The sequence below is a fragment of the Centroberyx affinis genome, unplaced genomic scaffold (genome assembly GCF_046629955.1).
Source record: "Centroberyx affinis isolate AG114_WGS23_722 - 3 ecotype Tasmania unplaced genomic scaffold, CSIRO-AGI_Caff_v1 ptg001679l_1, whole genome shotgun sequence".
NCBI lineage: Eukaryota > Metazoa > Chordata > Actinopteri > Beryciformes > Berycidae > Centroberyx > Centroberyx affinis.
The window spans coordinates 433,431-459,386 of NW_027280099.1; the positions used below are offsets into that span (position 1 = coordinate 433,431).

General features: G+C 41.0%; 1 protein-coding gene across 3 annotated transcripts in view; it reads right to left on the reverse strand.

Annotated features, from left to right (window-relative positions):
• Positions 1-25,665, reverse strand: part of LOC139651528 (bifunctional heparan sulfate N-deacetylase/N-sulfotransferase 2-like) — a 31,077-nt gene extending 5,412 nt beyond the window's left edge. The window contains exons 1-12 of one of the 3 annotated variants that reach the window (XM_071528475.1): positions 25,439-25,665; positions 24,543-25,381; positions 21,890-21,977; positions 21,456-21,610; positions 17,867-18,052; positions 14,753-14,881; positions 12,220-12,402; positions 9,681-9,777; positions 9,481-9,604; positions 7,043-7,217; positions 4,456-4,626; positions 1,269-1,378 (exon numbers count right to left, since the gene is read on the reverse strand). In XM_071528475.1, the coding sequence (XP_071384576.1) occupies positions 1,269-1,378; positions 4,456-4,626; positions 7,043-7,217; positions 9,481-9,604; positions 9,681-9,777; positions 12,220-12,402; positions 14,753-14,881; positions 17,867-18,052; positions 21,456-21,610; positions 21,890-21,977; positions 24,543-25,381; positions 25,439-25,616 (2,435 nt within the window). In that variant the 5' untranslated portion in view covers positions 25,617-25,665. Of the gene's footprint in view, positions 1-1,268; positions 1,379-4,455; positions 4,627-7,042; positions 7,218-9,480; positions 9,605-9,680; positions 9,778-12,219; positions 12,403-14,752; positions 14,882-17,866; positions 18,053-21,455; positions 21,611-21,889; positions 21,978-24,542 lie in introns of all 3 variants that reach the window. The other 2 variants (XM_071528474.1, XM_071528476.1) reach the window with 2 other exon arrangements.
• Between the last annotated feature and the right edge of the window lie 291 nt (positions 25,666-25,956).

Here is a 25,956-nt window from a genome sequence, read left to right on the forward strand (position 1 = left end):
CGAATGACCTAAGTTTCCTAAGGAAAAAGAACCTGGACTGGGTTCTTCTTAAATATGGCACTCTCTAGTCTGCTCAGTTCAAATACAGTGTACAGTGTTCTTTTACCTAGCTGACCCCAGGATGTGCTGGTGAAATATGTATGTCTAAGTATTGTATCCACAAGAAACTTGGCCATGAAATCTCTTGAATGAATAAATATCACTTCCTTCTGGTATCCTCCACCTTAGATATCAAGAAGTCAGGATTAGGCTATTTTGATCTTGTTCAAGCGAGGGCCCTAAGATTCCACCTTTGCACAGACTGCATACAAACTTGACAGTATAAGCTGGAGGGTCTTCTTCATCTCTTCTGCCAAAGCCATGTGACGCTTGGTTCACACAGGACGCGTAGCTGGCGTAGAACAGCAGGTATTCCACAGGTAAACACCATAGAAATACACTGTAGATGGTCATATCTCCATTATATCACCACAGAAGCACAAATATATTAAATGATCAACTTACCAGTGTCTTCACTGTTGTAGATTAATCCATGTGCACTGATGCAAGTTTTAAATGCAACACATTGTAGGATGATGATCTATCTGGTTTTGAATTATCACTTGCCTTTTAAAAAATTGGGTCTACTATTGAATTGCCATAGAAGTAAACAAGGATACATGTGTAGGTTTGTTTATAGAGAGAGAGAGAGAGAGAGAGAGAGAGAGAGAGAGAGAGAGAGAGAGAGAGAGAGAGAGAGAGAGAGAGAGAGAGAGAGAGAGAGAGAGAGAGAGAGAGAGAGAGAGAGAGAGAGAGATATTTAGGTCCCATAGACTATCCTAATTACGGCCTGATCACAAGTCATGACTCTGGCTGAGAAAACAAACAAATAGATGTGACAGCTTTGATATGAGGGAGTTTGTGAAGAAAGGGAGAAAGTGAAGAAGATGGAAGATATAAAGTTATTCCCTGATGTGGAAAAGTACAGTGAGCTGTCAGCATTGTTTCTACAAGGACAGCAGTGAACAGATGAAGCTTTGGTGGCTGTTGTATCTTACAGGTAAATAATAATAATAATAATTGATTACATTTATATAGCGCTTTTCTAGGTACTCAAAGCGCTTCACATATGGGGGGGGGGGGGGGGACTCAACTCATCCACCACCGTGGATGAGTTGAGGTGTTGGTCTGACTCTATGTAGGCGTTACATGTACTGCTTCTCTAGGTTAATGTCGGGGGTCCCGTGTGTGTGTGTGTGTGTGTGTGTGTGTGTGTGTGTGTTACTGACGTCAGGGCCTGGGTGTAGTTGAAGATGGGGGTGATGCTCAGGAACCTCTGGATTCCCTCCATCACGAGTGCTGGGTTGGAGCGCAGCAGGGCCCCATCCACAATGTGCAACTAGAAACACACACACACACACACACACACACACACACACAAAGTTATTCCTGACTAGCTGGACAGTAGCAGTGTGATATACGATGTGAATAAGGTTTGTTTTGAAAGAAAGAGAAAACTTACATAAATCTTACATAGATAAGAAAAATGTAATGACGAGCAAAGTGGAAAAGCATGGATAGGCCCAACACTAGAGGGGAAAATCCTTCTCTCTAGTCTGAATGTTAAAACTTTCTGATAGTTCCTAAAAAATGGAGAGACTTTGGTTTCAAACCAGAAGTAGGACAATTCCAAATTACGAGTACAACTAACACAACTTTTTATTCATCAGTCATTGAAATTCTCATCAACAAAAATATCTTACTTGAAATATAAGTACAGTACTGTGCAAAAGTCTTAGGCACCCTAGATTTTTTACATACATTTTGTCTTAGATGTTTATATATTTGTCTTCTGCATTAGTGTGTCAGTAGACTGCTCTTTATAGTAATGTTTTTAATATTTTCATTTTTAGCCTGACCATCCAGGCAAGCAGCATCTGTAGTCTCCTCCTTGCCTGGTTACTCAAAATGGTTTAGTCCTGCACCTTCCAGAGCTCCGAGCGAACAGCACATGCTAAATTGCTAGCGGCAGCTGGAGATTTTGGAGAGACCAGAGTGATGACAGACTGTAGCATCACGTCTTTTCCTAAAGCTAAAGTCAGGATTTCAAAAATGAAAAGAGAGAAAGGAAAGGGAGGAGAGAAAAAAAACAAGAGGGCAACAGTATCTTGTTTTTTCACAATGAATGGTGGGTTTATCAACTGTGGTTCAACTGTTAGCCAATTCCATTGGCTATTGAAACAAAATTGATAGCCTACATCCTCCCATATATTCTGTGTGTTCACATTTTACACTTTTAGCTGAAATTTAGTCAGCACAAGCTAACTTTTGGCAAGCTGCTCATACTAAATCAGATGTCCTCCGGTACCAGGCCCAGCAGATTCAGATTCAGCACCCTGTCACCCCATGATACCCCACCCAATGCACCGGTCTGACTGAAGGAGGAGGTGAGCAGCATTGTGCTGAACCACACAATTCTAGCCCTACTATCACACAACAGAAATCCTGTTGGGGGGGGAGGGGGGTAGCTTCCCTCTCTGTCTATTTCAAATATCAAACATAGCTTATAAGTGATTGTTGCCCATAAGTTAGCAGCTGTTCTCTAGGTGAATTGTTAAAACTACCATATATTGCTAACAAATCTGTATAATTTGCGTGTCATCTCTTGAAATCACACAATGCCTTCTTGTTTGATAAAAATGTAGGTTATCTTATACCTCCTAACTATTATTCATGCCTACATATAGACTGTGAAAGTAGGCCTTAAGCACATTTCTTAAAGAGGGCATGTACATCTAATTAAAATTCAGATCAAACAGTTTTGCATTATATAGTGGCATCCACTGTATGCAGAATGGTGCATGCATGCGTGCACAGTAATACAGATCACTACCAGTATGATTAAAAGTATTTGACAACAAGAGAGCTGAGAAAACAGAGAGCTGAAAAGAAAAAAAAACAAAAAAAACCCTGCTACGGCCAAGCCCGTCCCTGCCAGCCCATCTCCAGGTCCATAAATTAAAGCCCAAACCGGACTAAACCTGGCGGTTATGGTCTGGCTTGGGTCGGGCTTCATCAAACGAGAATAATATAAAAGGGGGTGTTTTTGTCTTTTCTAACCCTTGAGCAAAAATTAATAACTAGCCTCAGATTTAGGAGTGAGGATTCATATTATGCCTATGCTGTCTGATCAAGACAGCTGTCAGTTTCCATGACACACCATTCAGGTGCTCTCACAACATTGGTGTCCGGGCGAAGGCACCACGGCAGATGCACAATTTTTTTCACTTTTTCACGGTTCCCTCAACACCGAAGACTTCATTTATTTTTTTTTAAATATCATTATATCTCACATAGTTTTTTCAATTTTATTTCTTTCTTTCTTTCTTTTCCTGTGTGTGTGTTTTTCTGAAACGTGGGATTTGTGACAAACATGAATATGTGATGTATACATACAGGGCCTGAAATACATTTTGTGGAAATGTTTGTTTGATGCGGAATGTCAATAAAAAATAAATTACAAAAAAAAAAAAAAAATCATTATATCTCAGTGTTCCCCTCTCCACACACACCACTTTATTTCACCACACCATTTTATAGCCTACAGAGACCATTAGTAGGAAAAATATCGGCCTAATAAAGAAATAAAACAAGATAAAAATAAATGAGATAACAAATAAACCTTATAAACCTTAAACTCTCAAGTTAAAAAGTGCTGATTTCCTGCTCAAAACACACAGGACAGCTAGGACAGCTCAGAGGCACTTGTTATCTACGATCCCTTTTAAGAGCATCTTAAGTTAAGAGGCTTTTCGGAAACACGTCACAAACTAAAGAGGTTTCGTAAGATGGATACTCTGGATCATCTTAAGATGCTTTTGGGAAATGAGGCCCTTGTCTGCTGCACCAGAGAGGAACTTGGGGATCCTGAAAAATGTCTCCCGAAACAGCTCCGTTCATATGGGCTTCTAAACTTTGATGTGAAATGAGACAGACTCTTCCCTCTTCATCCTCTTCTTCATCTGCCATAGATGGCGGCAGAAACAGCACGGACCTATTCTTTACAGCAGATAGTGTCTATCTCTGTTAGCGTTGCAGAGCAGTTGCCGCACAAACAAGAGTTGATGTGATCTAGTGTAACGTTATCATTCCCTCTTTTACTGGAAGCCATGCTTGGACTATTAGTTTAGGTTAGCTAGCTGTAGAGTTTGAGTCTCTCAACTGAGACTGCATCCCCTTAGGACGGGGCGTAGAAAATTCAAATTCCCTGTGTGTTATACTTCTTCTGCAAGATATTTTCATATAGTCAGATCTCCAGCTGTTAAATGAGCTTTGCCATTAGTTGCTTTTCTAATTTGAAACATCATAACTTGCAAAAAATACTTGGAAACCTAGCTATTGAGTATGAAACCAAAGCAGACAGTGTGAGGGTATTTTCAGCCATACTGGATGTACAGTAGCTGTAGTATGTGTTACCTGGCTGGGCTGGTAATGTTGCAGCCAGCGCTCCAGGTGAGTGGCGTAGGCTCCAGGTTTAAGGCAGCGTCTCTGGAGGGTCAGCAGGTCCCTGGGGGCCGAGGGGCCTGCCGTCACCACTGCATGGAAACTGTTGTTGAGGGCTGCGGGGTCCTGGTGAGCCCTCTGGTGCTGTGGAGATAAACAGACAGAGAAACACACATAACAAAAAAAAAATAAAAAATTAAATTACCATGCTGGTGGATCACATCAAACAATCTAGCATCATTCATGATGATGCTTGTTAAAGCCACATAGTAATTCTACTGAGATGGAGTCCAGAGGTCCAGCAGATGAAGAGCAGAGTGGATTAATTACTTCTCCTTACCCACAGTAACAGCTGTGTGTCCAGTGGATATTAGGAATACGAATACCATTTTTTGGGCTTCGGAGCTTCGGTAGTAATCAACAGCGAATATTCGAAGGTTCGGCCGCAGCGGGGGGGGGGGGGGGGTAAGAGTCACGCACCTTCAAACTGCTTGGCTTTCCATACACGGGTAACAGTTCACCCGACAAAGTTCACACATAGTCACAGTTCCTCCTCACAAAAACACAGTGCTGAAAACATACTTAACATACATATAACTTCAATTAAGAGAGAGAGAGACAGAGAGAGAGATGGTCGAGCGAGCTAGAGAGAGAGAGAGAGAGGGTCGAGCTAGAGAGAGAGAGAGAGAGATGGTCGAGCGAGCTAGAGAGAGAGAGAGAGAGATGGTCGAGCGAGCTAGAGAGAGAGAGAGAGATGGTCGAGCGAGCTAGAGAGAGAGAGAGAGAGATGGTCGAGCGAGCTAGAAAGTGAATGAAGAGAGGGAGCGGTAATAGCGAGAAAGCCGTTGAATCAGAGAATTAAAACGTTATTTTCTGATTGTTTCACAGCGAGAGAGAGGGAGAGCCCCGTATCAAAATACCGGTAGCCTACCTTAGAAAAAAGATAAAAAAAAAAAAAAGATCAATGGAGAAATGTCTTGTTGCTGCTTCTCCTGAGTTTTGTTCAGCAAATTTGAAACTGATCGCTTGAATTTCAGGTCGTACTTTTTTCTCTGTGCCACCATGGCGATCAGCAAATATGACTGACATTTGAATGAAAGTAAAAAAAAAAAGAAACTGCTTCGTAGCGTCAATGGCAACCGGTTTACGGATTACATATAAAATTAAATTTAAAAAAACGAATATCCGAATCCCAAAATTGAAAACCGAATACCTACCCAACGAACGAATATCCGAATAGTCGAATATTCGGGTCCAGCCCTAGTGGATATAATTATCCTCTACAGGCCACTGGAGCCTTAGGGGCCGTGTCCACCAACCATCTCTGCAGTGACACTGACGAGCGGTGAGCTTCATAAAAGTTGAAATTATTTCAACTCGAGATCAGATTCGGCGCTCACAGGTGAAACCGCTACTTTTCCACTGGAATTAATGACAGAACATTGCCGGTGCTTTTCTCACAGGTCTTCGGTGGACACGGGGCCTTAATCATGTTTTTAGCCCCGCGACAGCAGGGGCTCTACGGATGGCACTGTCAGTCGGTCGGTCGCTCTGTTCACCAATTTATGGGTCACGTGGGCCGCAGGGAGTTAGACTGCAGACTATCAAGTGGGAGACCGAGTTTGATTCCTGGCAGGGATGCTTCCACTAAATTCGGCACTGCTGTGTGTGTGTGTGTGTGTGTGGCTGTGTTTCTCTCTCTCTCAGACATCGGTGCAATGTTTCTACCTGGAAGTGGACACCGGTGCTGCCCTAACTCTTACGGTCGTTAGTGCTGGCCAGAGTCCCATGTCTGATGTTGTTTCTTCCCGGCTGTGAACGGGAGCACTGCCCTTGTTTCTGTGGACAGCGACAACCGTGGGCCCGTCTCTCTGCCGCGTTATGTTTCTCTCTACATCATCTGCTTTCTTACGGGCAGGTTTCTTGGGAGTCCCGGATGCTTTGAGGGTCTAAGGTTGGTGATGCCGGGTAGACTAGGCAATGTAGAATGTGTTGCAAAAACATTTTTCGAAAACATTCTATTGTGTGTCTTGTGTTTTGTTTTGCTTCTGTGTTTGCCTGACATCATTCTGTTCTATAATTGATTGTTGATCAGTTAGATCGAGCTAGGCTCATTCTCTGTAAAGTCCTTTGAGATATGCTTGTGATAAAAGTCTATATAAATAAATTAACTTGAACTATTTGTGAGTGTGTGTATGACTGGGGGGGGCATGTCCCCACGTGGGAAAATGTTTTGATCTGTGCGATGAAAGACACCATTTTGAGATTAGACTGGAAACGCTTGAGGTTAGCTTGGAAGTGTGTCGAAAAAGAGGACAACTTCGCCAATCTGGCAGTTGGTTTGGTTTTGCTCCAGATGCCGTAAACCCTAAAGACCCAACCAAAGCCATTTGCTGAATTTGCTTTCATATGGAAACACTACTCACAACGCATATCCACCAGATCATCAATGATTTTTGCTCAGAAGAATTGAAAAGTAAGTTCCTTGCACCAGGAGTGTGAATGGCCTCACCAGGTACCAGGAGAGTGGATGGTTTTACAGGAGTAGGGATGGTCTTACCTGATACCAGGAGTAGGCCCTGTCGGATGGGTTAATGAGCACTGCCAGGATCTTGGCTCTGGGCAGCAGAGCAGCAGCTCTCTTAGGGGCTACCTCTGTGTCAAAGTAGTTAGCACTCTTCTCAAACATGAAGTCTGTACTGACGTTGGAGGGGAATGGGAAGAAGTCCATGTACCTTAGGAAGAGGAAAGAGGATGAAAAGTAGTAATTACCTAGGCCTTATAATGAGGACCAGAGGTGTGATCTCTTAAGTGCAACAATCCATTTTAGCTAAAATGGCTGCAGATAGGAGATGGGACATCAACGGAAAGCATAGATCATTTTTGGTCAGACACTATCTTTACCAGTCAAAGCCATTGGTGAGGTGGAAGCACCAGATGTGGATTAACGCACAGGCTGACATAGGCTGTAGTCTAGGGGCCCAGAGTGATCAGGGGCCCCTGATTGGGCAGAAAAAAAAATTATATATAATAATTATAATTTTTTTTTTTTAAACAGGCGTGTGGGCCCCATTGGCCCATTAAAACATTTGATAATTTGTGAGTTGATGATTGGTTAGATACAGTGGTAAATTGTTTATGTATTTTGGCAGATTTTACATCACTGTCACTCAGTTTGCAAATTTGTGTGTGGGCTAGCATTAAAATAGTTTTGTCAGTCCAATTGGATTGTTTTATAACAGTGCCTTCAGAAAGTACTCAATGCCCCTGACTTTCCACATTGTGTGGTGTTGCAGCCATAAATTGAAATGGATTCAAAGGATTTTTTGTTAACAATCTAACCCATAACAAATTAACCCATAATGACAATTATGAATTGACATAACGATTTTTTGAAATTTTTGCTAAAATAACGAAAGAATTCAACGTCCTGAGTTAATACTTAGTGGAAGCACCTATGGCAGCAATTACAGCTTCCAGTGTACTATACTATACAGATTTAGGGATTTTCCATCAGTCAAGTTGTATGGAGAGCTAAGAACAGCTATTTTCAAGTTATTCCTCTGCCTAATATTTATATACCAATGCTCAGCTCTTAACACAACATCTCATTATTAAAGTGGAAAATAAACAATACAAAATAAAATAAATGAATAAATCCACTTTGACATTATGGACTATTGTGTGTAGATCATTGACAATTTAATCCATACCAAATTGAGTCTGCAAAATGCAGAAAAAGTCAAGGGAGCTGAATACTTTCTGAAGGCAGTGTATTAAAGGGGGGCGATATGAACTCAAATTAACGGTATTTCCCACTGTCTAGACGGTATTGGTATTATATCATGGTATTCAAAATGTAATAATTTAATATTTGATAATAAAATGAATACATGTGTTTTATCTTTATAATACCAAACAGAGTGAGACGACGGACAATATTATGCATCTCAAATGCTTTTATTGTGCAAATGTTTTCTTTCTCCAAATGAGAAGCAAAGGTAGGCTATAGGCCATGAAAAATATGAAAAAAATCAACATTTTAAATATTGCAAGTATGTATGTAAAGAATGGCCTCTAAATTGACATTGGCATTTAAACACACTCCAGTTAGTTGCATAGGTTTAATTGTGGCACATCGCCACAAAATCAAAAGTTGGTCAGTATGTAATATATATAATAATTAATAATATACAATATATTATGACATATTAATATATATTATGAATTAATTCTATATTATTTATCTAAGTATTATTTTAATATTAATAACTAATATAATCAATTGTCATTAATTAATTAATTTATTATGTAATTAAATATTACTTATATATGTAATATTATATAATTTATATATATATACAAAGTACTGTGCAAAAGTCTTAGGCATACGTCAAGAAATCCATAAAGCGAAGATGCTTTCAAAACTAATGAAATGAAAAGTTTCTGAATATCAAAAATTTACAATAAACTACTTACTTACTGACACACTAATGCAGAAAACAAATAAACATCTAAGACTTCTAAAAATCTAGGGTGCCGAAGATTTTGCACAGTACTGTATATATATATATATATATATATATATATATATATATATATAAAAAATAAATAACATATATAATAATAATAATAATGATGATATAAAACACATATATAAAAAGTCAGTAGAAGTCACGAGATAACATCATATGCTACTTTGCATATAGACCCCACTCTCAGCGGAGGGAGGGGGGCTACGCTGTGTGTAGGGAGCGCTGTGATCATCAGATATTTATTGCCAAATGCTTTGGGATTCAACACATTAACACTATTCCCCATGGTCGGAAAAAGTCGCTAGTATAAATTTCTTATTTTATATTTTAATTTATCATGGTATCGCAAAATCCATATCATGCCAGAACATTGACTATAACACCAATATACCGCCCACTCCTACAGTTTCTCCAACTGACTCAGTTCTCCTACAGAGAAATACTGAAATGGTGCTGTGTTTACCAGTCAATGCCGTTGTCGTAGTTGGGCCCACTGAAGAACTGGATCTCCTCAAAGGTGATGGGGCTGGGGAAGGAGCTGGTGATGGCTGGGTGGAGGCTCAGGAATGAATGGAGAGCTGTAGTGCCTTTACAGCACAGACAAGAAATAAATATTGAGAAAGAGATGCATACAGAAAGAGAGAAAAAGGGAGAGTCTCTTACCTGTTTTCTGTGGTCCGATGACCAGAAACTTGGGCAGTCGGTCACAGGTCTTCTCTTTAGACCAGATATCTTTGTGTCTCTTGTCATGACAAGGGTTCTGGAAAACAAAAAAAAAAGACGATTACTTTTAGACAATTACTTTTCAATTATCATTGAAAACAAAAACAGAAATAAACGACAGGGCGACAATTAAACCAGCCCTTAGGTTTGAATAAGCTATGCATTGAGGCTCCATGATCAGTGATGTCTTCATTTGTAGGACATTTAAGATTAATTCCATTGTGTTGATGATATAGGGTCTGTAAAAATTATAATATTATTATTAGGGCTGTGCAAAAAAATCGATACAGCTGAGTATTGAAATATTTTTTTCCATGATACTGTATCAATTTTCCAGCCCCTCGTATCGATACATTAAAAAAAATTATTCATGTTTTAAACGGAAATGTCCTTAAATTTCCCTCAAATCCCTTTGAATTAAATAGTTTTGACTCAATTTGTCTGCTGAGTTATCAATATAATGTGATGTACATATTAGACTACCCAGGTGGTACACAGCAAATTGTATTTTCAGCTCTATTTTTAAATTTTCAGTAAATTATGTAGAGTATTGCAATGTATCGCAATATGTATCGTATCGCAATGTATCGTGATACAATTGTATTGTGAGGTCCTTGCCAATACCCAGCCTTAATTATTATTTTCACTTTTCTGGAGGATGACATGGCAAGTAACTGAGTGGAAACCACAGCTTAGCAAGTCATGGTCAATGGGAGAAACCAGGGAACACCAAGCTGTTTAAACACTCATGAACATATAGGACTAGGTAGATTTTGCTTTACTCTTGTTGTTCATTTGCAGAGATCTGCCAGTTAAAACACTGAGCCAGTGACTTGGCTTTGTGTGGTTGGAATATCCTTTTGTTGTTTATAAGAAAAATTATCCAAATGTATAACTAAAATGTTCATAGTCCTAAATTATACTAATTAATGGAGTACATTTCCTAGAGGCTATGTCCATCGTACTGTGCGAGTTATTTAAACTTGACTGTATTCTTGAAACATTGATTTGTTTACTAGCACACAGTTGACCTTGGCTCATAACTACACATTTATTTTATTTAGACCTACATGGGTCTATTGTTGACTTTAATGAGCTAAAATAATAAACATAGAACTTAGACCAAGTGGAATGGGTTTCTTTAACACAACAATGTGGAATGGGATATTACATTGGTTACACAGGTAGAAAACTGAATCAATTCAGATGTGTATTTACTGACCTAGAGCTTTAAGACAGTGATTCTCAACCTTTTTCATATCAAGGACCCCTAATCTAATCCACATTAGAGCCACGGACCCCCATTTGACGAGATTTTGTCTCTCAGACCCAAATCTGAGAATATTTTTTATTGTTAGAAATGATTTTGTCCAGAATTCCATGACTATCTGTATTGTAGGTAGAGAGAAAACAGTGAAACTATGACCAAAACAGTCATTCTTCTACATTCTCTAAGGGTGTTAACTTCTTGTAAATGAAATAATGGTGAAGTTTAACAGTTCATCAATTTGCTGGGGACCCCCTGGAACCACCTCAAGGACCCTGGTGGTCCCCGGACCCCACGTTGAGAACCACTGCTTTAAGAAACAGTTCTATCCCCATTCCTTTTTACACCTCTGATTACAGAGATAAACAGGAACTAGCCATAGGCCGAAGTTTCTAATGCTGCGGCCCTAGTCAGCTGTATAACTGGTGAGAGTGACTCAGCATATCAGAAAGCAACTGATTTTGTTGAATGGTTGAATATATTCTGCATTATTAGTTGTTATGATTTTGTTTTGTTGTTATGTTTTTTTCTTTGTGTATTGTGTTGGGCCATGATAACAATCTAATTACCCCCCTTGGGATTAACAAAGCTCTAGCACTGCCATGACTTCTGTCACTGGCTCAGTGATTTAGCTGTGGTTGTGGTTTCCACTCAGTTACTTGCCATGCCATCCTCATGTCATCCTCCAGAAAAATGAGAATAGGATAAATATTATTGGAATTAATGAGAATTAATCTGAAATGTCCTACAAATGAAGACATCACTGATCATCATCAACACTTTACTCTGAAACTGAGGTCCTTCCTGTCTGGGAGTCAGAGCCTGTCCTGCCCAGACCTCTGCAATACTTAATGCACACAAAATGCACATCTCTTTCCTTTTCTGTGGTGTCAACTCAAATGCAAAAAGGCAGTGAAATCGCTTTTTTATTTATTGGACTTAAATAAATAAAAGGATTGATATGAAGGTACACGCATTATTTTAGCTAGGGCTTGCTTTGCTAATTTCCTATGCTATGAATTCAAGACAAAACTTGTCCTCCTGAACAACAAATTTCAAAATCTAAAAGAAATCTGTTCCTTGATATGCCAAAGGTGGTCTGAAACAGAAAAAAAAAACATCTAAAAAGGTAATAAAATTCATTAATCTCCAAAATGTATAGGTAAAAAAAAATTTGCTGTAAAGGTTTCACGACTAAAGCAGTGTGCCGACCTGCCAGAGGGGGTCTCTCTCCTCGGGGAAGATCTGGAAGTATTTCTCAGCTAGCTGGACGGGCGGCAGGGTCTGCAGCCTCAGGTTGGTCCAACACTGAACAAACTTCACTAGAGACTCGAAGGTGTACAGACCCAGCCGGTCATTCCCATAGTTGGACAGGTGGGTCATGAAGATACTGATCTGGGGATTCAGACATCACAAAGTACTTCACAATGAGGACCAATAAGATCAGAAGTCCCAGTTATAGCTGGCAGTTAAAGCCCATGCAAACAGAGGATGGATCGGAAGGATCTAGACAGATAAACACAAGAATAAATGCAAGCGAAAGAGGGAATGATGCTCTAGGGCAGGGCGATAATTCAATATTATCGTTTATCGTCTTTCAGTGGAATCATATCGTGATGATATGAAGATATTTTGATATCGTGACACACATTTCTGCTGTCTAAATTGATCATGCAAATTTTACTTAAAAACTCTCATAAAATGAGGTATGGTGGGAATATTATTTGAATTTTTCTGTTTTGTTTGACACCACACCTAACATTACCATTCGGTTCAATGAGATGAACATTAATTTGATTATTTAACATGATTTTGCATACATGAACCATATCGTGATATATATTGATATAGCGAAAAATCCTTATGATTATCATTATATTGATTTCAACCATATCGCCCAGCCCTATGATGCTCATTGTTTCAGTCCAAGGCACACTCCTTTGTTGAAAAGCTTAAAGAGTAACTAAACCCCACCTAAATCTGTGGTGAAGCCTGACACCTAATGGTGAAAAGTAGGGTACTGAACTGGTCATCTGCTATTGGCTGGTCTCTGTGCCCTGTGATGTCACCCTTTGGGGTTTAGCTACTCTTTAAAGAGTAACTAAACCCCAAACCCAAATCTTTGGTGAACCCTGACACCTAATGGTGAAAAGTAGGGTACTGGACTGGTCATCTGCTATTGGCTGGTCTTTCTGCCATGTGATGTCACCACCTGTTGTACTCTATAGAGGGTTACTCTTTAAAAAGCCTTTAATATATGGGCTCTGCCTATGTGTTTCATCTATACAGTCTTCATCAGGGCATATAGAAACAAACAGAAGCCTTTGCTTATACAGAGGCTCGCATTAGCGACCAGGTGATGGCAAAAATTCCTCTGAAAAAAAAAACTTTACTTGAAAAATTGTAACTTGAAATTCATTAGTAATTTATTATAGCATAAAATCTGGACACCCGGCTCTAAGTGAGTCTTTTCTGAGGAATTTCCTGATGCCTCGAACAATTGTTGTTGGATGTTCTTTGTGAACTATAGCTGTATTTTCTTTGATGTATTTTAATAGATGATTTTTAATAGATGATTGGTATACAGACATTGATTAATCTGTATCATAGCTCGTCATCACCACTGTTTTTTGTTGTTTTTCACAGGCCTGGACGTGATCAAAACAATGCGTACATGGTCAGAAATGTCCACACAAAGTATTCTAATGATATTTGTGAAAATTTTATTAATAAGTGCTGAGTGTTCGGTTATTCTTCAATACTTTTCCTCTCTTGTGTACACAAACAAACAAACTTCACCTGTGTTTCAGCTGGCATGAGGGTGAGTAGATAATGGCAGAATTTTCATTTTTGGGTGAACTATTCCTTTGAGAAATAATTTAGCTTGCACCTGATTAGCCGAATCTATGATGGTTATATTTAAGTCACCCATAATATTAACAGAATCTATGATGTTTATATTAAGTAGCTGTGATCAAACAATTATAACAGCCTTTCAGTTATAATAATCCATCTGACATTTTTTGACATTGCTCACATACTTCCTTGTTTACTTGGATTTCTAGTTTTCTACCACGTTCAAGCAGAAGAACCGGACTGTTTATGGTTGATTTTAAATTCATAAATACAAACTACAGTAGATATTTCTCGTTTTTCTATGTGCGGTTGATTGTATTAGTGTGAATACACCTGCTAATTTTGATTTTTAATACCTTGACTGCTAACATTGGTGGATTCGCTGTGATGTGTACTGCTTGTGTTGACACAGTTATGCAATTTATGATGCCAGGTGGGAGATATCGGAGCCCACAAAAAAATCCCACATATCCTACTTGTAATTGAACACAATCAATCATCATGATGGCAAAACCTAGGAAGATAAAGCCCAAGTTGAAAATAAACGGAATTATCCTTTAAAGACAGAAGTCGCGATGTGAGATCTTTCCACTAAAATCCAAATTCAGACTCAAAATACACTATTGGCATCAGTGAATAATAAGCTTGAAGAGTAAGAAATTGGCTCTCTGCCAACTGCCACCTATGTCTCCTAAAATAAAGCACAATTTAATGAAACATTGCCCTTCCAAGAACCACTGTCATAGTCACAGCAACTAAGCTATGGTAAATACAACTTCCTGTCTGTGAGCTGTGAGTGAGTGAGTGAGAGATGCATAGATAAAGAGAGAAGTCTGTGTCTGTGTGTGAGTGATTGTGTGTGTGTGTGTGTGTGCGTTTAATTTCATACAGGATTGAGAAGGACGGTGAGGAAGAGTTCTCCTCCTCTGATGCTCTTGTCCAGCTCCTTGGAGCCTCCTGGGTATTCATTGTAGAAGATTGTATGGGTGAACAGACCACAGGTCTGCCTGGGCAACACCTGCAACACACAATTACATAATTAGTCCTTTTTGTACCTTTATTGTACAAGGTAAATCTCATTGAGATTAGGAATCTTATTTCCAAGAGACCTGGCCAAGAAAGCTGCAAAAACATACATAAAAGTTACAGTTAAACAAACAGCAGAAAACAATGTAAATCCATAGTATAAATAATCAAAAGTAATGGATGCATCAACAGAACAAAGACAGTTTTCAATGAAGTCCATCTCCAGGCCCTTTATAAGGGCCTGGAGATGTAGGAAGTCTGTTCTTTTATGAAGTCTGTTCTTTTTTTTACCAAGCTCAGTAGGGACATTCAGAACAAGTCCCGTGATCATAACCTCTAGCCTCCAAGATTATGAGAAATATAAGCACATGGGTAAGAAGGACACAAGCCAAGAATGGATTTGAAAGTGTACCGACGGATAAGTCTACGCATGGATAGAGAAGGCCAAGAAACTCCGGCATACAAGGTACAATGTGTACAGTGGCAGTATCTAACATACATTAACACTGAGCTGAAACATTCATATAAATCACATCACAGTTGTCAAGCAAGGGCAGAAATGTGGCTGCAACCAATCTTTTTCTTAAGGTCCCCAAGGTCTTATATAATTTGACACTAACTCAATCTGTGTGCCTTGTGCAGTTACAACTAGCTGATTTCTTAGAGTTCATAAACAACATTAGCTTGGTTTTTATCAGCATTTAGCACAAGCTTGAGTTAATGCAGATAAGACTGTCCAATGTTAGGAAGGCAGATCGTTAAAAAGTCAAAGGCTTGAGAGAAGACGCACAAGAGTTGATGATAGTATCATGGAAAATTGCATTTGGCACATTATGACGGAGGTTGTTGAGGTAGGAACGTGATCTGATAAAATTTCATGAAAAGTCACTGTAATTTGTGATCTAAAGTAAACAAAATTCAGATTATGTGAGACTGACAGCATGAAGCATGTGTGTGTGTGTGTAGGGGACCACTGGCAACAAACAGCAGAGACGAGATACAGGTAGGAGCAGCAAAAGTCGGATATCAGTAGACACAAGGCCAGATTGGCATTTCGCCATGTAAATACCAAGCTACAGCAATGAAACCAGCAGACGACGGTGGGAGGAAACAGGGAGGCAGCCTGAGGGAGCCGGTAGGCACGAACAAACGCAGGACCAGATCAGCAAATAAATCCCACTGCAACCGTTCCACAGAATAAAACGCACAGTGTAATGGGCACAGTCACGTGAAAAGATCAAAAATTCACAACAAGCACTTGCCATAAGCAGAGACACAGGAGCGTGCTACCATCTTGAATGGTATCGGTCGTGTGCGTGTATTCAGTCTAACTGAAAAGTCGACATGTTCGCTTCAGCATCACACATCACAGATCTAGAAACGGTGTTGTCAGTGGTTTGCTGAATAAAGCTCAATGTAGTCAGGAGCAAAGCCTAGTAGAAAGTCTGTTCTTTTATGAATATAAGAACTGAGATAACTTTCAGTTACATCTGAACAATACTGGTTAATGACTCTTCAAAAACCAAGTGGAGGAAAATAATGAACTCCCTTCAGTCCCTGCTGGCTTCACTATGATCACAAGATAGAGTGGGACATCTAAAGAGGTCTGCAACAGATGTACAGAAAGCCTGAGGATGTGGACATGGTTCCTATCAAAACACTGCATTAGTCATTCAGCACTGAACAATAGAGCTTGCCTCTCCAGATGGTGCTTTCATTGAGCTTAACAAGTCACTTCAACTCAGATCTCTGCTATAAATGTTTCTCCTCCATCTAACTGAAGAATGGTGGGATATGAAATGGCTCTCCTTATCAGGCTGGCAAGCACAGAACACAAGGCCGAGAGAGGAGAGTCTCCCTAAAACAACCCCTACCCACTTTACTAGTACATTGAGACATGTACAACTACCTCTACACGGTTTGCTGTAGGTGCATCTGGAATGACTTCCTGGCATAGTGAGGGCAGGGCTCCACAAACACCTCTGCTATTAAATAGCTATGTCCAACAGCTAGTGCAGATCATTCTTTGTTTAGGTTCAGATGTTTTCTTAACATTCAAACAGCAAAACTTCTGTCCTGCCAGGTAAATAAATACGACAGGAAGCCAGTGCTAGAGGATGGAGATGCATTCATGTGCTGTCAGGATTATTGGATATACACTGCCCGTCAAAAATTTGGGGACACCTGATTGAATGTACTATGTTTTTCATTCTCTTAAAGCCATTTTGATCTAAAGGCTTCTGCTCAAATGCTTGATTTGTTTCTTAGAAAAATATTAATAGTGAAATTAATGCCTATGTATAAATTTCTTTCCAAAGCCTTTGCCTTTCAATCAGCATCTTTTAAGTCACTTCTAAAACCTATTTCTATGTAAAGGCCTTCTCTTAATGTTTTTTATATAATTTTATTCCATTTTAATGCCAGAGTCTAATTCATCCTGGAAAACCTTTCAACGATATTTCCGCTCAAGTTTCATCTCTCCATAGCCCGAGTCAGAGAAATAGAGATTAGGCTTGGGCGATATGTAATACTGTCCCGCCAAAATATCATGATATACGCTATTATCCAAACTTCACCTGTGTTTCAACTGGCATGAGGGTGAACTATGAGGAGATGGGTGAACTATTCCTTTAAAGTAGCCTTTAAATGTAGCACAGTGAGTGTTTCCAGGGGGCACTGTTTACATGTAACACCTCCCACTTTTGACTGGTTGAATCCATTCAACAACAAGGTGCACAGTGCTACACACTGATTTTGGTTTTGGATTTATTTTTTAATATGGTAATATTAAAATCGGACTTCTGAGATTATAACATGGGTTATAATCTCAATTGATGTTGTATGTGACCCATCTCCAAAATCGGTCTGGGGCACACAGCTGTACACACTATGCTTCATCATTTCCATCAATTGCATGAGTGATGGTTGACTGATATGATATGATATACTGAGTATGGGTCATGGAGAGCGGGCTCACCTGGATGCCGCTGTGGATGAAGCCTCGGCGGTATCGAGCGGGCCGGAGGTGCGGGTATTCCTCTGTGCTGGTCACCTTGATGCCCCACACTGACTTCCAGGCCTCATACAGCTGGCTGTGAACTGGATAAACCCCAGAGTGGTGGGGGGCCACAGCATAGCCCATATCTGTAGGGATGCCGTGCTCCTGAAAAGAGGGAAGGATGGAGGGAACATGTGATGGAGGGAGGGAGAGAGGCAAATGGAGAGGCAGTGGGGGGGGGGGGGGGGGGGGATAAGGGAGGGCAAGAGAAGGTAAGAAGGGAAAGGATGAGAGGGGAGGAAGCAAGGAAAGGAGGAGAGTAAAGGAAGAAGGGAGGCGAGGAGATGAAGGAAGGGAGGGTAGGAGAGCAAGCAAGGAAGAAGAGGAATGGAAGAAGGAAAGGGAGGAGAGGAAGGGGGAAAGCAGGGGAGGAAGAAATGGGGAGCGGACAGAGTGAGGAAGAAAGGAAAGGAAGAGGAGAGGAGAAGGAGGTGAGGGAGATGGAGAGAAGGAGGAGAAAGAATGAAACAGACCAAAATAATAGCCTTTATTATATCGAGGACATATGAGAACAGGGCTTCAAAGTGCGTTGCAAGATAAATACAAAGGTGAGCATTACATAAAAATGTGAACAATAAGTATAGAAGAAAAAAGAATAAAATAAAAACAGCAAATGCACAGAATAATTAAATCAGTCAGCAGGTTATTCCAGAGCCTCTTAGTCTTCAGCCTGAACTGCAGAACGATAGATTTCATTAAGCAATATTACAATATTGCAGCATAGTTCCCTGGATGCGTGTGTCAGACTTTGAAATTGAATTGTGAGTAACTGAATTTGAAAGCATATTTTTGAATTTTTACTTCAAACTAGTTTGAAATAAAAGTTTAAAGTTGCAAAGCAACAATGACCAAATTCAAAATCAAACCATTACATTCAGTTTCAGATTTGACAATAGAAATTCAAATTGGTTTCAATTTTTGCAAACAATGATTCAATTCAAGCATCAAAAGTTCAAATGAATGCAATTCAAATTCAGTTTCTGGCATGACAAAAAAACATGGATCACAGTTTACCACTGGGGGACACTGCAAGTAACTTTTTCCAGTGATGACCTGGACTAGCCAATTGCTACAGAGAAAGTATTTTTTTCCCTGCAGATACAAGGACAAATAATCTAGAGCAGTACCAGTATCAACAGATAGGAGTAGAACCAGTCTAGAACAGTACCAGTATCAGCAGATAGGAGTAGAACCAGTCTAGAACAGTACCAGTATCAGCAGATAAGAGTAGAACCAGTCTAGAACAGTACCAGTATCAGCAGATAGGAGTAGAACCAGTCTAGAACAGTACCAGTATCAGCAGATAGGAGTAGAACCAGTCTAGAACAGTACCAGTATCGGCAGATAGGCCCTCCGACCCCCTGGGGGGTTGGGACCGCCCAGGGGGTCGCAAGATCATTTTGTGGGGTTGCGAGATGTTTTATGGGATAGGGAAAAAAGCGTAGTTTGACTATACAAATTTATTATCATGTCTGTTTTTCAGATTTCTCTCAATTTTTTTCTTTTTCACTGTGAAATACTGAATAGTTTTCAGCCTCTCCGCCTCCACTCAAATGAAAATCATTCTTTGGTTGAACTCTTCACCTCTCTGCATATGCAGCCTGCGATGGGGGGTCGCGAATTGGCATCGCTTCATTTTGAGGGGTCACAAGCCAAAAAGGTTGAGAACCACTGGTCTAGAGCAGTACCAGTATCTGCAGATATGAGGGAAACCAGTCTACAGTGGTACCAGAACAGGCAGATAGGAGGAAAACCAGTCAAGAGCGGTACCAGAGATGTCGACCCAGTGTTTGAAAAACAAAAGTAGGGAAGAACGATCAACACTAAGAGCCGGGAATTTGAAAGCATCAGATACAAAGCATGTTATTCGTTGCCTTAAGATAAGCTGTCTAGGAAGAGCTCTAAATCCAGACTGAGGTTCTCAAAGTGACGACTACTGCTCACGTGAGTAATAGTCTCTTTGGTTAGCTGGAAGATAAAGATATTGAGATGGGAGGGACAGGAGATATTGATATATAAAAATATGAACATGATAAAGAAATGAATGGACATAATTCAATTGAAGCCAGAGGAAAACAAGGCAATCAGAGAGGTATGGGTTCATTTTCTTTCCATATATCCACTCAGCGTTGGGACTTTTTGGGCTATAGCTCCATTCTGAACATAGAGATAATAAACGCAATATGCCAGAAATGTGAGATGCAAATGACCAATTCTTTCCTGAAAAGATAAAAGCCAAGTGCTGAAAGTGCCACTAGGGGGTAATACAACTCTACTTTCTGACACTGGCCTATAGATCAGTCCTGAACCTTTAGCTCCCATCTCCAAAACAAAGAGCAACTAGAACATCTAGCAGCTTCCTACCAACATCTGCATATCTGACAGAGCAGATGGCTAAATGCTGAGAGAGCGAGAGCGAGAGCGAGAGCGAGAGAGAGAGAGAGAGAGAGAGAGAGAGAGTGTAGTGTTATGTGTGAAGTTTGGATCTTTATGCATGGTTGGTCCTTAGTATGCCTCTGTAGTGCAGTGGCTTATTGCAGCTTCAAGTATCACAAATGGCATCGACTGAAAGTAAAACAAGCCAAATAATAATAATCTTTGGACCATGGCTGTGGCCTAATGATGAAAGTACAAAAATAGCTCTTTTCAGGCTTTGGTTGGTTGGACATTTTGTTAAACTGTACATGAAACTGAGCATTTTAAATATTTGCTCTTGTTTTAAATGCCATATAAATAAAATCAAAAGGAACAGACACCAATGAGAAACTTTAACATTTGATTGAAACTATAAACTATATAATATATGTGGGCTGGTTGCTGAACACTGCTTTCAGGTTATTATGGGCTGTTCGACTAGCCACACACACTCCTTCGACTAGCCACGCACACTTCTTAACCCAGGGTTCCTACACATTTTCAATTTAAAAATTCCATACTTTTTCAGACCTTGATTTGTTTTCAAGATTTTGTCTGGTGTTCAATATGATTTACGCAGACAGACATCTTGCCCCTGCTAACTAGGTCATATCACTGTATAGATGAAGATTGTTCTTCACAGACAAATATCACAATATGTGAGATGATTGGCAGGGTTCCTACACGGTTTCCATTTTAAAATTCCAGATTTTTCCCAGACCCTATGTTCTTGACTGGATTTGATTTTGGTGGGTATTTGATATAATGCATGCTGACAGCGGCTGGGTAATAAGAGCGTCCCTCTATCTGAACATTATTCTTCACATCAACAAAAACTGTGGACTCAAAGTGGCTCTACAACATAAAAGCTAGAATTATGTGTGTATCGGACCTGAACCACAACATTTTCCATACTTTTCCAGACATTTTTTCAAATTCCCAAACTATTCAAGACCTGGAAATGATCAAATTCATTTTGAATACTTTTCGAGACTTTCCAGACCTGCGTAGGAACCCTGTTAACCTAACAATGACTGCTGTCGACTACTCATGAAACCACACTCCTTCAACTGGCCAGTGCATTGATGCTAACCTGAGCGAAGAACATGTTGAGCCTCATCTGCTCGGCCAGGACACTGACATTGTGGAAGAGGTGAGGCTGCATGTGGCTCCACATGTGAGGGAACCACCAGAAGTCCTTCCTGTGCCGCAGCAGCATGTCATCTCCATGGTCCTCCTCATCAGTACCTGAACACACACGCACACACACACACACACACACACACAAGAGAGTGTGTGTGATTGAACAAGTGTGTGAGAGAATGGGGAAAGTGTGTGTGTTGTCTGTGAAATGAAGATAACGAGAAGGTAGAGATGATGGCCCTCGTCTATCACCTTTCCTCCAGGCAGATGTGAAAGCAAAATCCAAGTGTGTGTGTGTGTGTGTGTGAGTGAGTGAGAGAGAGTTAGTGTGTGAGAGAGGGTGTAACTTGCCAGGCAGGTAATGTGGTGTGAGCTGTTGCGTACCTGTATGGTAGAACTTTCCAGAAAAGCCGAGGTTGAAGGTGAAATTAGGGACCAACGTTCGCAGCTTGTTTTGCGTGTTGAGTAAGGCCTGTGAAGGAATGAAAAACAGATCTGAACTTCATACTGACTGAAGTGCATTTTATGTACACACCTAAAAAATTGCTAACAACTGACAAAAGTTAGACAAATGTTTTATAGGGCTGGGAGAAAAACAAAACCCATACGCCAATACGCTGCAATTTTATTTTTACACCAATACTTATACTGTGTCGTTTTACAGAAAAGCAGGGTTCGTTTTTCGCTTTATGACTGTAGAGAGTATGGAGGCCCCAATGGACCAAAGTACATCTGTTCAACAGTTATAGTGGGCATCATTAAGCAGCACCAGCTAATCTCAAGGCAGATGATTGGACACATTTCAGATTTTTCAGAGATCTCTAAACAGATCAACATGATGAACAAAAGTAATGTGATCTGGAAGCTTTGACACTTAGAATCAAAACACTGAAAATACTAAAATACCCAGTGGATGTTAACTCTGACAGGACTGAGCCTAGTTACTAGTATTAAAGTTCAACTCACTAAGAGTTATGTTTTTATATTTACAGTGTGAATGTTTCTATGTTGTTACCAGCTATTTCTGTGTGAATGTTAACATGTTACCATTTTTCTCTTAACATTTGAGTGCAATTTTTAAATTGTAGGGAATAAGTATGCTAAAACAAAAATATGACAAATACTTTCTCTTTCTGAAATATAAGAACAAAGTGCATATGTTAGTCTGGTTCTCTCTTCTGAACACTACTGTATTCACAGAACTGAGAGCCAATAATGTTCAAAACACCCTGAAAATGCCCCAATTTTACACAGTCATAATAATTGCATACTGGGGGTTTAACACACCCTCCTAGAATATAAGTTCTTCTAATCTTTCCCTCCTTTACTGCTCCCATTGTTGAACCTTGGCAAAAATTGAGTCAGTGCAACTTTATCAACTTTTCTTTCTTGTCACCTGTCTCTCTGCTATCCCATCACCACCTCCACAGCTCAAAGTGTCTCTGCTAGACCAGCTGCCACTCTATTGACTAACAAGACTGGATCAATACACGCGGGTGGAAATGAAATTTGAAAAGTGTTCAGATACAAATTCAGCTATGTCAAACTGAGCTGAAGGACTGGCTAAACGGTTCGAGAAGACAACGCTCGATAATCGAGACAAAAGCTGCCTCCTTCTCTTTCGGCAGCATGGAGAAGAGAGAAATTGGCATCTCCAAATTCATAGGGCTATTTCTCTGACGATATCATGCTGCTGCTGCTTTACAGAACACTCTGTACACTTGTTGCGTTTCCCTGCCAAGTGATGGACTGATGCAGGCGTCTTCCTGTCCGAGGTGTAAATCCACATGTTAGTCACACCTTTCCAACTAGAGTAATTAACTAGAAATATCCCCCTGCAGCACTACCATGAATAAAAAAAATCTATGTGCTAATACTATGTTTTTCATCTGGTTGTACTTCCTCATGCCACGTCTACTGGCGACAACTGACAACAGCCTAATTAACGGTCTGTATGACTCATGGCATGATCCTGAGCCAACCCCCCCCCCCCAAAAAAAAAAACAAGTCAGCAGCCCCATCGAGCCATACACTTGCTTACCCTGTCATCAGTGTGCATGCCTAATTAATCCCACTTACTTACTACACATTAATTGTGTTAATTCACTTTGATGCCTTTGCAAGAACGTCCCTTCAGCTGCCTTCTTAGCATCTCAAAAACTGCTGACACGGGTTAAGTGTTTGCATTGCAAGCATGGCAAGAATAACCCATTAGGAAGTTGTCTGTGGAAAACTCTCGCTGTTGCCCCTTTTGTCACCTTGAATAAGGCTTTTTGGTGGAGATTGAAGAAAGAAAGCGTAATATAATTTCCTGTTGGATTTTTGTCCCTATAACGAGGCCGGCGCAAGCAATTAGGTTTATTACACAGTGGCAGACTAATGGCTAAGCTAACAACTCAAGAGAGCAATGATTGATGTGGCTAATGAGATTCATGTTAATAAATGCTAGCGGGCAGTGGAGGTTTCCTGTTGCTGCCCAGTCACACCGTAATGAAAATCTTATTGGAAATCAATCTGCCTCCCATGTGTATTGCACAAACCGAAAGGAGTTACTGAAGTGCTGAAGTGAATTCTTGGGATTTCTGTTGCTTTTACAGCAAACATCAGTGCTAAGAAAAGCTGAATGGACCTGAAAGCTTCTTAACATTCTCACTTTCTGTGTTATAGTTAATTATGCATTTCTAGTAAGAGATGAAAAAACGAATGTGACATAATATTGACGTAAGACAAAGGGGCGGTTAAGACAGAATATAGAAAGCAAAAATGAAGAGAACAGGGAAGCCAATGCACACATTAACGAAATCAATGCACACATTAACACAAACACAAGTATTATTTCCAATCAACACAACCTTGTCACGCTTTAGCATGGATATGAGTTCATGTCTGCGTTTAGCATTACACCAGTACTGGCTGAAACCTAATCTAAAAAAATATATATATACTTCCAAAACATGAATAGGTGACTCACTGTTTACAAGAAGCATGTGATAATTTATGACCACATATGGAGCTATGCCTGACAAGTCTCACCCACCTCCACGTCCGACACCTTCATGCGGGTTCCCTCCTTGCCAACGAATATATCATCCACATCCACCAGGATGTGGCGCTCCAGGGAAAGACACAGTCTCTTCCCTGTCAGGTAGGCAATGGCATCCACGAACACTAGCTTGTGGAGCCAGTAGTTGAGGTTGTTCCCAAACAGAACTCTCTGAATGCCATCGTGAAGTCCCAAGTCCTGGACCACCGTGGCATGGAGGGCCCGCAGGGGGCCGGGGCCAAGGTGGGCCAGCGCCTCAGAGGACTTGGTACTGGCCAGGAGCACCGGCTCATAGGTGGAGTGGTTGGACTGAAAAATGGTCCAGTCGTCCCCTGGTAGAGGGCCCTGCTCCACCTGGTTGGGCCTGGTGACGTAGAGCAGAGGAGCATTGGGGTTGATGCGGTAGTCCTTGAGTCCCAAGTGTGAATGCAGGAACAGCGGGAAGCCTTTAAGCTGGGCGCTGAGAAGAGAGTTTTCATTAGCTTTGAAGAAGCCGATGACACCGACGCCGTACTCGGCACAGTACTTGTCCAGCAAGTCGCGGTTCCAAGCGTCCAGGTTGACATATTTCAACACGTTTTCATAGATGACCAATGTGTAGCGGCCGCGGTTACGCTCTGTCAATGTGGGCATATCGCCTTTACCGGGAGCAATCTCTGTCCGGTAGCGGAAGCGGCTAGACTCTAATATGGCCACAATCTCCTGTCCCAGCTGGGAGTAGATGCTCTCTACAAACACCAGCACCACAGGCTCCGTCCGGGAGTTGTCCACCGCCTTGACCTGCTGTAGACGTCCCTGGCGTGGGGGCAGGAAGAGGGGTGCCCGCTGGCCTCCTTGCCCTCCTCCGGTGTCCCCGGTGCTAGCCCCGGGCGACATCCCCCCTCCTCCGCCGCAGTCACTGAAGGGCAGCGGAGGGGCCTCCTTGATCTTGGGGCTGTTGGAGACGTAGTAAGCCAGGAAGGCCATGGACAGGAGGCAGAAGATGATGAGTGCCAGGATGAGGCGGTGAAGCTCCAGCTGGCGAACACCACGCAGGAGCTTCCACACACCCAGGCCTGCACCTACCATGGTGGTGGAGGGGGGGGGGCGGGACCTGGCGGCAAGCAGCGATGAGCGGGGAAGGAGGAAGAATGGATGAGGAGGAGTGAGAGGAGGGGGGAGAGGAGGAGGAGGAGGATTGAGCAGCAGATACTGGTGCTGAGCCGTGCTGAGGAAGAGCCATTTACGCTAGGTCACCATGGCCAGCATCGCCTGCAGCACTACTACCAACCCACAGATGGATGGATGGATAGATGGATGGAGGGAGGGAAGGATGGATGGTTGATGGATGGATGGATGAATAAATGGAGGGAGAAATGGACGCTGGCTGAATACCGGCTACCCTGGCTCAGTCTTTGTAGACTCTTAG